Source organism: Scomber japonicus, chromosome 10, assembly GCF_027409825.1.
Source record: "Scomber japonicus isolate fScoJap1 chromosome 10, fScoJap1.pri, whole genome shotgun sequence".
NCBI lineage: Eukaryota > Metazoa > Chordata > Actinopteri > Scombriformes > Scombridae > Scomber > Scomber japonicus.
The window spans coordinates 33,790,261-33,806,527 of NC_070587.1; the positions used below are offsets into that span (position 1 = coordinate 33,790,261).

The 16,267-nt window shown below is 44.1% G+C and overlaps 1 protein-coding gene across 1 annotated transcript in view; it reads left to right on the forward strand.

The window, feature by feature from the left end:
- pik3r4 (phosphoinositide-3-kinase, regulatory subunit 4) overlaps nucleotides 1-9,142 on the forward strand; it is a 37,921-nt gene extending 28,779 nt beyond the window's left edge. The window contains exons 14-21 of the mRNA XM_053327338.1: nucleotides 950-1,115; nucleotides 2,855-3,019; nucleotides 3,114-3,325; nucleotides 4,062-4,193; nucleotides 5,040-5,140; nucleotides 7,104-7,192; nucleotides 7,544-7,664; nucleotides 8,955-9,142. Of these exons, the coding sequence (XP_053183313.1) occupies nucleotides 950-1,115; nucleotides 2,855-3,019; nucleotides 3,114-3,325; nucleotides 4,062-4,193; nucleotides 5,040-5,140; nucleotides 7,104-7,192; nucleotides 7,544-7,664; nucleotides 8,955-9,125 (1,157 nt within the window). The 3' untranslated portion in view covers nucleotides 9,126-9,142. The remainder of the gene's footprint in view (nucleotides 1-949; nucleotides 1,116-2,854; nucleotides 3,020-3,113; nucleotides 3,326-4,061; nucleotides 4,194-5,039; nucleotides 5,141-7,103; nucleotides 7,193-7,543; nucleotides 7,665-8,954) is intronic.
- Nucleotides 9,143-16,267: the final 7,125 nt, after the last annotated feature.

Consider the following 16,267-nt stretch of genomic DNA (forward strand, 5'->3'; position numbering starts at 1 on the left):
ACCCAAACCACGACCTTTACATAGTTCTGATCAAGTCAACTAGACATTAACCCTCCTGTTGTCCTCAAGTCAAGGGAGGAAGGAAGGAAGGAAGGGAGGGAGGAAAGGAAAGGAAAGGAAAGAAGGAAGGGAGGAAGGAAGGAGGGAAGGAGGGAGGGAGGGAGGGAGGGAGAAAGGAAAAGAGGAAGGGAGGAAGGAAGGAAAGAAGGACAGAGGAAGGAAGGAAAAGAGGAAGGGAGGAAGGAAGGAAAGAAGGACAGAGGAAGGAAGGAGGCAGGGAAGGGAGGAAAGGAAAGAAGGAAGGAAGGAGGGAGGGAGAAAGGAAGGAAGGGAGGAAGGAAGGAAAGAAGGATAGAGCAAGGGAGGAAGGAAGGAAAGAAGGACAGAGGAAGGAAGGAGGGAGGGAAGGAAGGAAAGGAAAGAAGGAAGGAGGAAGGGAGGGAGAAAGGAAAAGAGGAAGGAAGGAAAGAAGGACAGAGGAAGGAAGGAGGGAGGGAAGGAAGGGAGGAGGAAGGGAGGGAGAAAGGGAGGAAAGGAAAGAAGGAAGGGAGGAAGGAAGGAGGGAGAGAGAAAGGAAAAGAGGAAGTGAGGAAGGAAGGAAAGAAGGAAGGAAGGAAGGAAGGAACAGTCAAAACAGACGGGGTCAATTTGACCCGGGAGGACAACATGAGGGTTAAAACATCTTTATTTTCACTCCCTAAAGATCCTCATGTGTGAGACCTCACACAGCTGGCACCCTAAAGGTCTGCTGTGAATGTGTGTTTCAGGGTGGCACCCTAAAGGTCTGCTGTGAATGTGTGTTTCAGGGTGGCACCCTAAAGATCTAATAATGTGTGTTTCAGGGTGGCACCCTAAAGGTCTGTTAATGTGTTTCAGGGTGGCACCCTAAAGGTCTGTTAATGTGTTTCAGGGTGGCACCCTAAGGGTCTGCTGTGAATGTGTGTTTCAGGGTGGCACCCTAAAGGTCTGCTGGTGGCCCATCTGCATGAACACAAAGCTGCTGTGAACCGCATCAGAGTGTCAGATGAACACTCCATCTTCGCCACGGCGTCCAACGATGGCACCGTCAAAGTCTGGGACAGTCAGAAGATGGAGGGGAAGACAACCACCACCAGGTGGGGCTCTTTTATTTAGAGAGGCAAATTCCCCTTCCTTTCCTTCCTCCCTCCCTTCCTTCCTTCCTCCTACCTTCCTTCCTCCGTCCTCCCTACCTTCCTTCCTCCTACCTTCCTTCCTCCGTCCTCCCTTCCTTCCTTCCTCCTACCTTCCTTCTTCCGTCCATCCTTTCTTCCTCCGGCCTTCCTTCCTTCCTTCTTTCTTCCTTTCCTTCCTCCCTTCCTTCTTTCCTTTCCATTCCTCCCTTCCTTCCTTCCTCCCTCCTTTTCTTCCTTCCCTCCTTCTTTCCTCTGTCCTTCTTTCCTCCCTTCCTCTTTTCCTTTCTCCCTCCTTCCTTCTTTCTTCCTTTCCTTCTTCCCTCCCTTCCTTCTCTCCTTTCCTCCCTCCTTTTCTTCCTTCCTTCCTTGACTTGAGGACAACAGGAGGGTTAATATATCCCATGTTTGGAGTGATGAGTCTCTCAGATATATAGTTTCACATTCTTAATATGTGTGTAGATCTCTTCCTAGTAAGTCTTTATCACTTGGTCGGCTCCATTAGACCCACAAAGTCTCCAACCAGCATCCCCGCTGCCCTGATGCCACGTGTTTGACCCCGTTGAGAACCGTTGTAGCTGGCGTATGTTTGCCCAGCTCTCCAGCGTGATCAATACCTCTCCAGGTGGGGCTTTAAATCTGCAACAGGACCAGAGCTAAGACATCCAGGGGCAGATTACAGATGAGGCAGTCAGGTTTCACACGGCTCTTACATGAGCTGCAAGGATTTGTTTTGATTAATGAGATGAAATGATCTCATGGACGGAAGATTTGCAGAAACGGGATTGAAACATCAGATAATAAATAAACTGTTTACTGTCAGTTACTTCAAGCAGGTTTCATATTTCCTGCTTGAAGAAGGAAAGGAGTAAGGAAGGAAAGAGAGCAAGGAAGGAAGGAAGGAAAGGAGTAAGGAGGGAGGGAGCAAGGAAGGAAGGAAAAGAGTAAGGAGGGAGGGAGGCAGCAAGGAAGGAAGGACGGACATGAGTAAGGAGGAAAAGAGGAAGGAAGGAAAGAGAGAAAGGAAGGAAGGAAGGAAAGGAGTAAGGAGGGAGGGAGCAAGGAAGGAAGGAAAAGAGTAAGGAGGGAGGGATGGAGGAAAAGAGGAAGGACGTAAGAAGAGAAGGAAGGAAGGAAGGAAGGAAAGGAGTAAGGAGGGAGGGAGCAAGGAAGGAAGGACAGACATGAGTAAGGAGGAAAAGAGGAAGGATGGAAGGAAGGAAGGATGGAAGGAGGGGAAGAATGAAGGAAAAATTAAAGAAAGAGGGAATAAGGGAGGTCAATTTGACCCGGGAGGTTGACAGGAAGGTTAAAGCAGGTATTTAAAATGACTCCTTTGATCTTCTTCTTAGTTCTCTGTCAGACTCACGCTTGTTAAATTGGGAAGTTTGAACCATAAACAAAACCAGGTCCAGGTTTTAGATTAAAGCCCCACAGAGCAGGAACCAGAACCAGAACCAGAGCCAGATCATCTCCAACCAGCCCATCATCCCGCTGACTGAACTACAGCAGGTTCAGCTTCACATGGGCGTCAGAGTACATGCGTGTAAATGTTCAAGGAAGTCTGAATCATTAACTTCAGATCCAGAGTTCACGTCTCCGGCTTTGCTCTGATGTTGGAGTTCTTCCCACAGTTGGAGTCCAGCTCCAGACTCTGACTCACTCCTCTGCATTTCAGCTCTGTTTGATCTCTGTTCTTGCAGATCGGTGTTGACTTATTCTCGTATCGGCGGCCATGTGAAGACGTTGACCTTCTGTCAGGGCTCACATTACTTGGCGGTGGCCTCAGATAACGGATCCATCCAGCTGCTGGCGGTCGAAGCCAATAAACCACCAAAATCTCCAAAAGTGCAGCCGTTCCAGACCAGGTGAGTACCGCCTCGGCAGGTTCAACCTCCCTGCTGACGTCTGTTCAGTCCCTCGTCTCATTGGTCTCTTATGGTCTCTTATGGCTCCTCTCAGGTCTTTGGATCTCCAGGAGGACGGCTGTGCAGTGGACATCCACCATTTCAACTCGGGCGCTCAGTCCGTGTTGGCGTACGCGACCGTCAACGGCTCTTTGGTCGGCTGGGACCTTCGCTCCAACTCCAACGCCTGGACCCTTCGTCACGACCTCCGACTGGGACTCATCACGTCCTTCACCGTGGACATGCACCAGTGCTGGCTCTGCCTCGGTCTGTGTGATGCTAGGAGAGCTTTTAACGTCGTCTTACTGCCACCGTCTTTCTTTTTGTTATGATTCTTCCTCCACAGGAACAGTCTGAGGAGTTTTACTTCTTGCTTCTACTTCAGTTGAATTTGGGGAATTTCTAGTCATCATTTTAAATTCCGTGTAAAGTAAGAATAAATATGTGTTCTGAGTTTGACATACCACAGAAAAGTGTGTTGTTAACCACCCTGCCAAATTTGAATGAATAAAAAAAATCACCAAATATATGAAATTAAGCTTCAAAGTAAAAATCTGCCTCTTTCTCTGCTACCAAACGCTGAAGCCCCGCCCCCTACCAAGTGTCACCTGTCAATCAAAGTCACCACCTCTACCAGAAACATGGACGCTACGTCTGAGAGCTTTCTGCTGTTAGCTTGGCGGCTAACTCAGCTAACTGTAGACTGTAGTAGTAGTAGTGTGTGCTAAATGTATTTCTACCTCTACAGCAGCAGGGGCGGGTTTATGCTAATCACTAAATCCTGAACACAGAAATGTTGAAACACAGTTTGTGAAGCCTAGCTCCACAATTCAAATATAAATGGTTGAAATGTTTTTTACACCTTTTTTAGAAATACATTTATGACCTATTTAATGTGTTTAGAAGAAAATGTCTGAATTCACTTTACACTGTCTTTAAACAAATACAGTATGATAAGAAGAACCTGTTATATTAAAAAGTCATCCTTCTGTGTCCTCCTCAGGGACGAGCAGCGGCACCATGGCATGCTGGGATATGAGGTTTCAGCTCCCCATCTCAAACCACTCCCACCCAGCACGAGCACGAATCAGACGGCTGCTCATGCATCCACTCTACCAATCGTCTGTCATTGCTGGTGAGAGGATGAATTACCTCACATTTCTCTGTCTGTATATTTAACATGTTGAAATGGAAATATTATGTCCAAAGATCCTCATAAACTCAAACAAAAAAGACTTTCATGATCTTAGTCCTCCTGGGAAGGAAGGAAGGAAGGAAAGAAAGGAGGAAGGGAGTAAAGAAGGAAGGAAAAGAGAAACGAAGGAAAGAAGGAAGGTGGAGGAAAGAAAGAGAGAAGGCAGGAGGGAGGACAGAAGGAAGGGGAGGAGGGAAGGGAGGTAAAGGAAGGAAAGGAAGGAGGGAGGAAAGAAGGAGGCAGGGAGGAAGAAGGGAGGAAAGGAAGGAAGGAAAGGAGATGGTAGGAGGAGGAAGAAGGAAGCAAAGGAAGGAGGGAGGAAAGATAGGAGGGAGGGAGGAAGAAGGAAGGAAAGAAAGGAAGGGAGGAAAAGGAAGGAGGAAGGGAGGAAGACAAGGAAGGAGGGAGTGAGGAAGAAGGGAGGAAAAGGAAAGGAGGGAGGGAGGAAAGAAGGAGGGAGGAAAGACGGAAGGGAGGAGGGAGGGAGGAAAAAGGAAGGAAAAGAGGAAGGAAGGAAAGAAGGAAGGGGGAAGGAAAGAGAGAGAGAAGGTGGGAGGGAGGACAGAAGGAAGGAAAGGAGGGAGTGAGGCAAGGAAGGAGGGAGGGAGGAAGGACAGACAGACAGGCAGAAGGAAGGAAGGAACGATAAAAACTACATTTACTTTATCCTGTGTGTGTGTGTGTGTGTGTGTGTGTGTGTGTGTGTGTGTGTGTGTGTGTGTGTGTGTGTGTGTGTGTGTGTGTGTGTGTGTGTGTGTGTGTGTGTGTGTGTGTGTGTGTGTGTAGCTGTCCAGGGGAATAATGAAGTGTCGATGTGGGACATGGAGACTGGAGATCGTAAATTCACACTGTGGGCGAGTTCTGCTCCTCCTCTTTCTGAGATGCAGGTAAATGAGTCTCCACTCCTCCTCCTCGTGTTCCTATCAGGTACATCTGTGGTGTAGAAACATTTTGCAGATGCTTCCCAACGAGGTTCTTTACAGGCGGGGAGTTCCTGTCCTCTGAAAAGAAGCCAATGCGGAAGTAACTTAGAACTGCATTCTATCAAAAGGCCACCAGGGGGCGACCGTCTCTATACAAGTCAATGGAGAATTCACCAACTTCTCACTTGATTTCTAACCTCAGTAAACGTTTTCAAAATGTGTTTATGGTCTCAATCGCTAGTTTAAAGCCTTCTTCAATGCAGTATGATGTTCATTCCGTCCATGACTCCGCCTCATGCCCATATAAGTAGAATCCGTGTTTTTACGTTTCCCAGCATGCACCTGAAATTTTCAAGATGGCGCTGCCTAGATTCGATACTATTGGCTTCCGAGCAGCAGTCCACAAACCAATGGGTGACGTCATGGATGTTACGTCCATTTCTTATATACAGTCTATGGTTCTTTAGTGTTGCACAGATTGTAAACAGTCGGGGAGTTCTGGTCCTCTGAAATGAGGCCATCCAGGAAGTAACTTAGAACTGCATTCTATCAAAAGGCCACCAGGGGGCGACCGTCTCTATACAAGTCAATGGAGAATTCACCAACTTCTCACTTGATTTCTAACCTCAGTAAACGTTTTCAAAATGTGTTTATGGTCTCTATCCTTCCTTCCTTCCTTCCTTCCTTCCTTTCCTTTCCTTTCTCCCTACTACCTTCCTTCCTACCTTCTTTCCTCTGTTCTTCCTTCCTTTCCTTCCTCCCTTCCATCCATCCATCCATCCATCCTTCCTTCCTTCCTTCCTTCCTTCCTTCCTCCCTGCTACCTTCCTTTCTTCTTTCCTCTCTCCTTCCTTCCTTCCTTTCTTCTCTCCTTCCTTCCTCCCTTCCATCCCTCCTTACTACTTTCCTTCCTTCCTTTTGGCCTCCCTGATTTTATATGTGACGATAAAGCAGGGTATGCATTAGGGCGTGGCTACGTCCTGATTGACAGGTTGATTGACCAATGTCCTCGAAATCCAGCCCTCGCAACCATAGCAACCTCCCCATTCTGCCCATGGCCCATTTCTTTTATACAGTCTGTGTCAGAGGAGTCAAACTCATTTTCATTCAAGGGCCACATACAGTACAATTTGATCTGATGTGGGCCGGATTATTAAAAAGATGGAAGGAAGAAAGAAAGAAAGAAAGAAAAGAAAAAAAGATGGAAGAAAGACAGGACAGGTGGAAGGAAGGAACAAAGAAATGAAGGAAGGAAGGAAAGACAACAGGAAGGAAAGATGGAAGGAAGGAAAGACGACAGGAAGGAAAGACGACAGGAAGGAAAGAAGGAAGGTAAGAAGAACAGAAAGAAGACAGGAAGGAAAGATGGAAGGAAAGACGACAGGAAGGAAGGAAGGACGGAAAGAAGACAGAAAAGAAAGATGGAAGGAAGAAAGGAAGGGAGGGAGGAAGGAGTGAGGAAGGAAGGAAGGAAGAAAGGACAAATGGAAGGAAGGAAGGAGTTAAGTAACAAAGAATGAAAAGAAGGACAGAAAAGAAGACAGGAAGTGTTTGTCTCATTTACTCTGAAGTTCCACACCACCCACATGTTTGTTTGAATCCAACAGCTCATGACTCAAGATTCAAAAAACGTTATTGTCCATCACATCATAAATAAAAACTAGCTGTCAGATTCAGTGGTGTGGAACTTCTTCAGAGTAAATGAGATAAAACACAACATCTGTATCCATAGCAACGGGAGCATCTGCAAAAAGCTTCACCAATTATTAAGACATTACAGCCGATCTCACAAATTACATAACACGCTAAATATCGGCCGATCAGACTTTACATTCATCAGGTGACAGAATTCCGCCTCCTAATGATGATGATGATGTTGCTTAGTAACGGCTGGATGTTCACTGCTGGTCTCTGTGTGTTTTCCCAGCCGTCTCCTCACAGCGTTCATGGGATTTACTGCAGTCCTGCTGACGGGAATCCTCTGCTGCTAACAGCCGGCTCTGACATGAGGATCAGGTCTGAATATAAATACTTCCTATAAAACAATAACACGTAGCTTATCTACTTAAACCCGTGTTCCTGCTGGTGATGAGCCATGGAGGGAGACTCTCACTGACTGACACAAACATCTGCTGCTCAGTGAAATTCAGTGGAAATTCTCCTCAGACTCATTTAAATGAAAACAGATGACAGTGAATCATTAAATCTTAAAACATGAATTTATAAAAAATGAAGTCCTGGCCTGTGAAAGCAGCAGCGGAGGAGGCCAGACAGCTGATACTGAGTCATCATTCTGGCTGTGTGGTGGGTGTGTGGTGGGTGTGTATTGTGTGTGTGGTGTGTGTGGTGGGTGTGGGGGGTTTTTAGGTTTTGGGACTTGGCGTATCCTGAGAGGTCTTACATCGTAGCAGGAGGAGCCAACGACTCGCTGCACTGCCCCTCGGTCCTCTACAGCAGGAAGATCATAGAAGGGACTGAAGTCGTACAGGTAAACACACACACACACACACACACACACACACACACACACACACACACACACACACACACACTCATAGATACACAGATACACACACACACACACACACACACACAGATATACATAGAGAGACACACACACACAGATACATACACACACATAGATACACACACACGCAGATACACACACTCACACACACAGGTACACACTCTCACACGCACATAGACACACAGATACACACTCTCACACACAGATATACACACTGTCACACACACACACACACACACACACACATAGATACACTCACACACATACACAGATACACACACATATATATACACACTCTCACACATAGATACACACTCTCACACACATAGATTCACACACACACGCATAGATAGACAGACACACACACACACACACACACACAGATACACACTCTCACACACAAACACAGACACACACTCACACAGACAGATACACACATACACACACACTCTCACACACACAGATACACTCTCAATCACTCACACATGTTTTATAGAGCTTTTATTGAGCCAGTAACAAAGCTCTGTCAGAGATAGTGAGAGCAGAGTTTAGCTGACAACAGTCGACTTCCTGCTTTTACCATCTGGAAGGAGCTTCAGCTTTTAACCAGCGCTACTCTTTCTATCCAACAAAGACTCAAATGAATCTGACTCTGAATCAGATGAATGTGTATAAGTCTGAGCCATCACATGTAAGCTGGAGGGAAGAGGCGGCTCAGTGTTTGTGCCATGTTTAACACATCAGGATGGATGATAAACAGCTGTAGATTAGTGTCATTTAAACAGCTGTGTGGAGATAAAGCTTCAGTAACGGAGCCAGAAGACAGAGAAATGATAGACAGAGCAGAAGAGGAATAATAATCATTGGTTTGTTTCATTAAATAAGCTTCAATGAGTCGTTGAACTGTGTAGTCTGGTGTGAGAGGTTCATGAACAGCTGCTTTCAGTCACAGTGCTAATACTGCCACAGTTAGCCTGCTAGCTAGCTGACTGGTAGTAAGTTAGCCTGCTAGCTCCCACCCATCTTCCTTCTTTCCTCCCTCCCACCTACCTTCCTTCCATCTTCTTTCCTCTGTCCTTTCTTCCTTCCTTTCCTTCTTTCCTTTCCTCCCTTCCTTTCTCCCTCCCTCCCTCCTTCCTCCGTCCCTCACTCCTACCTTCCTTCCTCTATACCAAACCTCTGAACCACAAATCATTCATAAAGTCTCTTTTACTACAAACCTAATATAACCCGACACTTCCTGTCCTGCAGGAGATCCACAGTAAACAGAAGAGCGGCGTGGTGGAGGACTCGCCTCGCCGCGGCCCTGAGTCACTTCCTGTCGGACACCATGACATCATCACAGACATCGCCACCTTCCAGACCACACAAGGCTTCATCGTCACCTCGTCCAGAGACGGCATCGTCAAAGTGTGGAAGTGAAGAAGGAGAAGATGAAGGAGGAGGAAGATGAAGAGGAGGAATATCATTATCATGAAGAGTTTGGTCACGTTTGTTAGTTTAGAATCGGCTCTAAAGACAAATAACAGAGATCATGTTTCAGTGTCTGCAGAGTGTAAAAACATACACTATATATATATAATACCATCTATACTATAATGTACATAAATATGATCACTGTTATTAGTATTTACTGCCTTTTTTAAACCCTCCTGTTGTCCTCGAGTCAAGGGAGGAAGAGAGGAAAGGAGGAAGAAGGAAGGAAGGAAGGAGGGAGGGAGGGAGAAAGGAAAAGAGGAAGGGAGGAAAGGAGGAAAGGAGGAAAGAAGGACAGAGGAAGGGAGGAATGTGGGGGGAGGAAAGAAAGAGAGGAGGGAGGAAGGGAGGAAAGGAAAGAAGGAAGGAGAGGAAAGGACGGAAGGAAGGAAGGACAGTGAAGGAACAGTGAAAACAGACGAGGTCAGTTTGACCCAGGAGAACGACAGGAAGGTGAAATCAGACTCTTCATAATGAAGGATTATGAAGTTTTGACATGTTTTAATAGTTTTTTGGACAATAACAAAAATAAAACAAATCAACAGTTGTTACTGAATCATTTCATTGTTGGTTTGACTTCTAAACAGGAAGTGGAAGATAAAGAAAATCACCAGAATGACCCTTTAATTGACGCACTAATTTCCTGCTTCTTCCCACAATCACATATTTAAACTAACAAACACAATAATGTCTCTCTCTCTCTCTCTCTCTCTCTCTATCTCTCTCTCTCTCTCTCTCTCTCTCTCTCTCTCTCTATCTCTCTCTCTCTCTCTCTATCTCTCTCTCTCTCTCTCTCTGTCTCTCTCTCTCTCTGTCTCTCTCTCTCTGTATATAAGTTATTATAAATTTAAATAATATCATTTGATCAGAAGCTTGTTGTGTTACTAACAGCAGATGAAACCATGTGAGCAGCTTTTCACTGTTCGTCTGTTCAATAAAATCTGCCGTTTGAAATCAGCTGTTTGGTTTTATTATTTCCTGCAGGTGTTTATCTTCATGTCTTTCTTTCTGACTCTTTTTTTCTTTTTGTCTTTCTTTAATTTTTCTTTCTTTCTTCTTTATTTAATTTTTCTTTTTATTCTTTATTGAATTTTTCTTCTTTAATTTTTCTTTTTCTTTCTTCTTTAATTTGTCTTTCTTTCTTCTTTAATTTTTCTTTCTTTCTTTCCTTCTTCTTTTAATTTTTCTTTCTTTCTTTCCTTCCTTCCTCATCTTCCGCCTCTTTTTTTCTTCATCTTCTTCATCTTCTTGTTCTTTCTTTCTTACGTCTGAAGCTTCATATTAGCTTCACATCAACTTTTAAATCCATGTTTCCACAGAAGGAGGACTGTGGATTTAGTCCTCCATCACTTCCTGTAAACATGATGAAGGATCTAATGCTCAGTATGAACAGGAGGAATCATTATAGTCCAACCAGAGCAGCTCAATCCTGACCTGTGAAGTTTCAGAGTCAACAGGAAGTGAAGTCTAAAGCAGGAAGTGGTTAACAAGTCAAACGGATGTCTGTACATGAGGAACAACTCAACAGCAGCTCATTAACTTGCTCAGCACCTCTTTCTCTCTGATGACATTAATCACTTCCATACTTGCAGTTCTCCACCATGATGGATGAGATCAATCAGAGAGAGCGGGAGGGGTTGTGCTTCAAGTCTGTTCATGAGGACTTCATCAGCCTGGTTGAGCTTTTCATTGACCGCAGGAGAAGATGTGGTGATGCTGGTTAAAGATAAAGTCCTATTCTACTGCTACACACTTAGCTAACAGATTATTCCTCCAATAACAATAATAATAATAATAATAAGGTTTATTAAGGAGCCACAAATTATTCCTATCTGTAAAACTGTACAAACATAAATCAGTACTTCAGCAGCACCACAGTGTACATAAAACATGCTGCATCACAGTGAGCTAGCTAGCTACCACCGCAGCTAAGCTAGCAATCAATTAAGCCATTTCTTGAACAAAACATAGATTTAAAAAAAAGCATAAATCAATAATACTTAGAGACGAACGATAACCATAGTTAGCAGCAGGCACGTGCTCGTTGTCTGAGGGAAATTCCCGCTCTGCAACTGTTGCTACTAAAATGACCAACAGGGGGCGCTGCAGTGCATAACAATCATTGGTTTGCTTGGTAGTAAAACATATACAGAGTAATAATTAATAAATAGCTCAATGTTGTGTGACAATCAATGTGCATTACAACAAAACACAGCAGAAATAAATAAAATAAATCTCATTACACTTAAATAAAATACACTCATATAAGAGCCTTTATAATAAAAGACTTTATAACCAGAGAGAGGAACAAAGGTTTTGGTGTCAGCGCACCATACAACCATCAGCAAGCACGTGAGGGGGAAACTTACTTTACTTGTGCTTGGCAGGTTGTTCTGGTCTCATGATCCCTCTTTGACCCAAACCTCGTCACTCCCCGCCAAACAAAGCACAACAGCTTGTTAGCATGACTTCATCCACACAACCAGTCTGTCTTTTTATTCCATTTCGTTTGGAAAGTCCTCACAAGTTTTTTGTCCCTTTCTTTGGATTAAATCCTTTAGTTCAGGAGTTTGGTTCTCAGTTAATATCACGGGTTTTTCCACCTCAGAAGTTAAGGTTGAAAGTCTCTTCAGATGAGACATAGCCATGTTTGCTAGCCGAAATCACTGCGCAGGTGACAACAGGTGGAGGCAGAGAAGCCCATTGAAGACAGCGTGAGAACAGACTCCTAAACTGTTCATTGTTGCGTTCATTTGCGGCAGAGGTTGAGTCTGCTCCAGTCTCACAGACACCAGCATTAGTAGTGGCATTCCTTATATTATTAAAACATCGCATTTCACGTTTTCATTTTTTATTTTTACAATAATAAATCAACAATCAAAACAAAATTGTAATATGTATATATACACTCACCGGACACTTTATTAGGTACACCTGTCCAACTGCTCGTTAACGCAAATTTCTAATCAGCCAATCACATGGCAGCAACTCAATGCATTTAGGCATGTAGACTTGGTCAAGACGATCTGCTGCAGTTCAAACCGAGCATCAGAATGGGGAAGAAAGGTGATTTAAGTGACTTTGAACGTGGCATGGTTGTTGGTGCCAGACGGGCTGGTCTGAGTATTTCAGAAACTGCTGATCTACTGGGATTTTCACGCACAACCATCTCTAGGGTTTACAGAGAATGGTCCAAAAAAGAGAGAATATCCAGTGAGCGGCAGTTCTGTGGGCGCAAATGCCTTGTTGATGCCAGAGGTCAGAGGAGAATGGCCAGACTGGTTCGAGCTGATAGAAAGGCAACAGTAACTCAAATAACTACTCGTTACAACCGAGGTATGCAGAAGAGCATCTCTGAACGCACAACACGTCGGTTCAGGATGGTGGTGGTGGTGCAATGGTGTGGGGGATATTTTCTTGGCACACTTTGGGCCCCTTAGTACCAATTGAGCATCGTGTCAACGCCACAGCCTACCTGAGTATTGTTGCTGACCATATCCATCCCTTTATGACCACAGTGTACCCATCTTCTGATGGCTACTTCCAGCAGGATAACGCGCCATGTCATAAAGCGCGAATCATCTCAGACTGGTTTCTTGAACATGACAATGAGTTCACTGTACTCAAACCACAGTCACCAGATCTCAATCCAATAGAGCACCTTTGGGATGTGGTGGAACGGGAGATTCGCATCATGGATGTGCAGCCGACAAATCTGCAGCAACTGCGTGATGCTATCATGTCAATATGGACCAAACTCTCTGAGGAATGTTTCCAGTACCTTGTTGAATCTATGCCACGAAGGATTAAGGCAGTTCTGAAGGCAAAAGGGGGTCCAACCTGGTACTAGCAAGGTGTACCTAATAAAGTGGCCGGTGAGTGTATATATATATAGGCCTATATAATTTTTATTTTTTCTCATGAGCCTCACCTGACTGCACACCACTGGTCACTGCAAACCAAATTTAGTAGAGCGGGGCCAGACCATTTAAAGATTTAAAAACAAATAAAAGAATCTTAAAATGGACTCTAAAGTGCACAGGTAGCCAGTGGAGGAGCCAGGATGGGCGTTATGTGCTCCCTCTTACGTACTCCAGTTAAGAGGCGAGCGGCTGCATTTTGCACCAACTGGAGACGTGCGAGGGAGGACTGACTGACTCCAAAATAAAGTGCATTGCAGTAATCCAGCTGGGATGTGATGAAGGCATGGATTACTGTTTCAAAGTGCTGTAGTGTGAGGAAAGGCTTCACCTTTGCCAGCTGTCTAATATGAAAAAAGCTGGACTTCACCACAGCAATAATTTGCCGATCCAATTTAAAATCACTGTCCATCTTAAAACCCAAGTTTGAAACTGTTGGCTTAAAATAATCTGCCAAAGGAAAACAGGAAAGTTGAAGGATATCTTTTAATTCAGGCCTGTTAAGGGTTTTACTGAGTGCACAGTCCTTTAGTGCGTACGGACTGACTTATCATCTCTCTTCATCATGGCTCACACAGAACAACTGGCGCTAACCGGGAACGTGGTGACGTCATGTCAATACAAGCAGTACAGTATATCAGTCTACCATAATACAGGGAGTAAGGGCGCCATCAAATTACAACACTTAACAAGGCTCAATTTGATCTCTCTAGTAAAACTATTACTGTACATAATAACCTATCAATAATATTATTTATATATATTAAGGCTTTCTATCAGTTAACACCTTGTTGTGCTGCTTTAAAGGAATGAAGATTGTTAAACCTCTTTGTCTTTGTCTGGTTTTGCTTTGACTGGAATGACACATGGCTCAGAAACATGAACGCTACATTAAACATCAGCAGGGAAATGTTGTCCTTGCTCGTTTCTCTCACAGAACAGACTATAGATGCTTTGAGACACTTTGACAACAAAAAAAATCCCCAGATAGTTTCCAAAGTATTCACATCAAAGCTTCACACACTTGGCTGAGCTCCAGTGACGTCTCCTCGTGTCAAAGCTTTAGCAGCTGTGAGTCAGTCTGAACGTTGCTTCCTCATCATTCTCTCACATGATGATAAACTGCAGAGGTTTGCAAACTCTCTGACATTAGAGATGAGATGAAAGAGAATGATTGAACCCTCCTGTTGTCCTCGAGTCAAGGAAGGAAGGAAGGGAGGAAGGAAGGAAAGGAGGGAGGAAGGGAAAGGAAAAGAAAGAAGGAAGGAAAGGAGGAAGGAAGGAAAGGAGGGAGGGAGGGAGGAAGGGAGGAAGGAAGGAAGGAGGGAGGAAGGAAGGAAGGGAGGAAAGTAAAGAAGGAAGGAAAGGAGGGAGGAAGGAAGAAGGGAGGAAAGAAGGAGGGAAGAAAGGTATGAAAGAAGGACAGAGCAAAGAAACAGAGAAGGAGGGAGGGAGGAAAGAAGGGAGGGAGGAAGGAAGGAAAGGAGGGAGGAAGGAGGGAAGGAAAGAATAATAAGACGGGGTCAATTTGACATTGTCATTTCTGAAAAGCTGATGTATACAATCAGATTCATGGAGTACAAAGCTTGACCCTGTCTGTTTTGACTGTTCCTTCTTTCCTGCCTTCCTTCCTTTCCTTCCCTCCTTCCTTCCTTCCCTCCCTCCTTTCCTTCCTTCTTCCTCCCTTCCTTCCTTCTTCTTCCTCCCTTCCTTCCCTCATTCCTTCCTTCCTTCCTCCCTTCCTTCCCTCATTCCTTCCTTCCTTCCTCCCTTCCTTCCCTCATTCCTTCCTTCCTCCCTCCCTCCTTTCCTTCCTTTTTCCTCCCTTCCTCCTTTCCTTTCTTCCTTCCTTGACTCGAGGACAACAGGAGGGTTAATTACTTATCAGAAGGTCCAATAAAGTCTAGTTTCAAAGAATGTTAATTTGATGGTTCAGGCTTTATAGGGTTAAAGAGGAAGGATCAGAAATGTGGAGCAAAGTCTTCTTTAAGTGGAACAATGTGAACACTTCTACATCTCTCTGATCTGTCAAACACATTTTATGTTCTGATGTCTATAAAAATCCTCTTTGAACAGACCAGCACACACACACACACACACACACACACACGGTCAGCAGGTTTTTTCTTAAATTCTTTATTATAGTTTTTTCTTTACATGAAGCACCATTGTTCGGTTTGATGAACCACAGACTGATCTTTCACTTTCCAAACAGCAAGACTTCAAAAAAAAGCTTGAGATGTTTCAGACCTTTTAAGGCTCAAACTGGAGCTGGAGTCGCTCTGCAGCCGTGGCAGGCATGTGTTTATATTTGTGGAGTAAATACAGAATGAACTGATGTGAGAAATTACCCCAACCCCCCCCCCCCCCCCCCCCCCAAACAACCCTAACCCATCGAACAATGAACTGCTCTTCCTCTCAGTGTGACAGCAGCAGCTCGATTTCAGTTTGATCCTTAAAGACGATCATTAAAAGGACAATTCTGTGTTTTTTTTTCTTTTAAAGTACATTTTATTTTATTCACTACATTCTTGCTTAGATGTGAGGAAGGATGCTGCAGAAAAACAAAAGTGCAGACAAACTAAAATCATCCATTAAACAGCTTTTAAACGAATCCCCCACCGGAGCAAAGCCTTCACACCCTTAAAGTCTCATTCAATGCTTTTTAAAAGAGACCTGAGAGAGTCAACGTCTGTTTTACAGTGGCCAAAAACAAAAAGAAAAAAAAGATGCATCACGTTTTTTTTAAAGGTTGACTCTGAAAATAATTGAAATAAGCAAAAAAATATATAATTTGATATCCTGAGCAGAGCTGCATTATGGATTCAGCTGTCAGTTATTTTCCTGATTCCTTGATTCGTTCTTTGGTTTATAAAAATATCAGAAAACAGTGAAACAATATCAACCAATGTTTCCTAAAGTCCAAGAAAAACAGAAAATATTCACATTTAAGAAGCTGGAGTCAAGACAATTTGGAAATGTTGATGTTAAAAAACCATTAATCAAAGTTATTATCAAAGTAGATGGAAATGAATTTAACAGTAATGGAAAACAATCATCAACATTCAGCCTCCGTTTGTTTAACCCTCCAGTTGTCCTCGAGTCAAGGAAGGAAGTGAGGAAGGACGGAAGGAAGGAAGGAAAGGATGGAGGAAGGAAAGGAGGGAG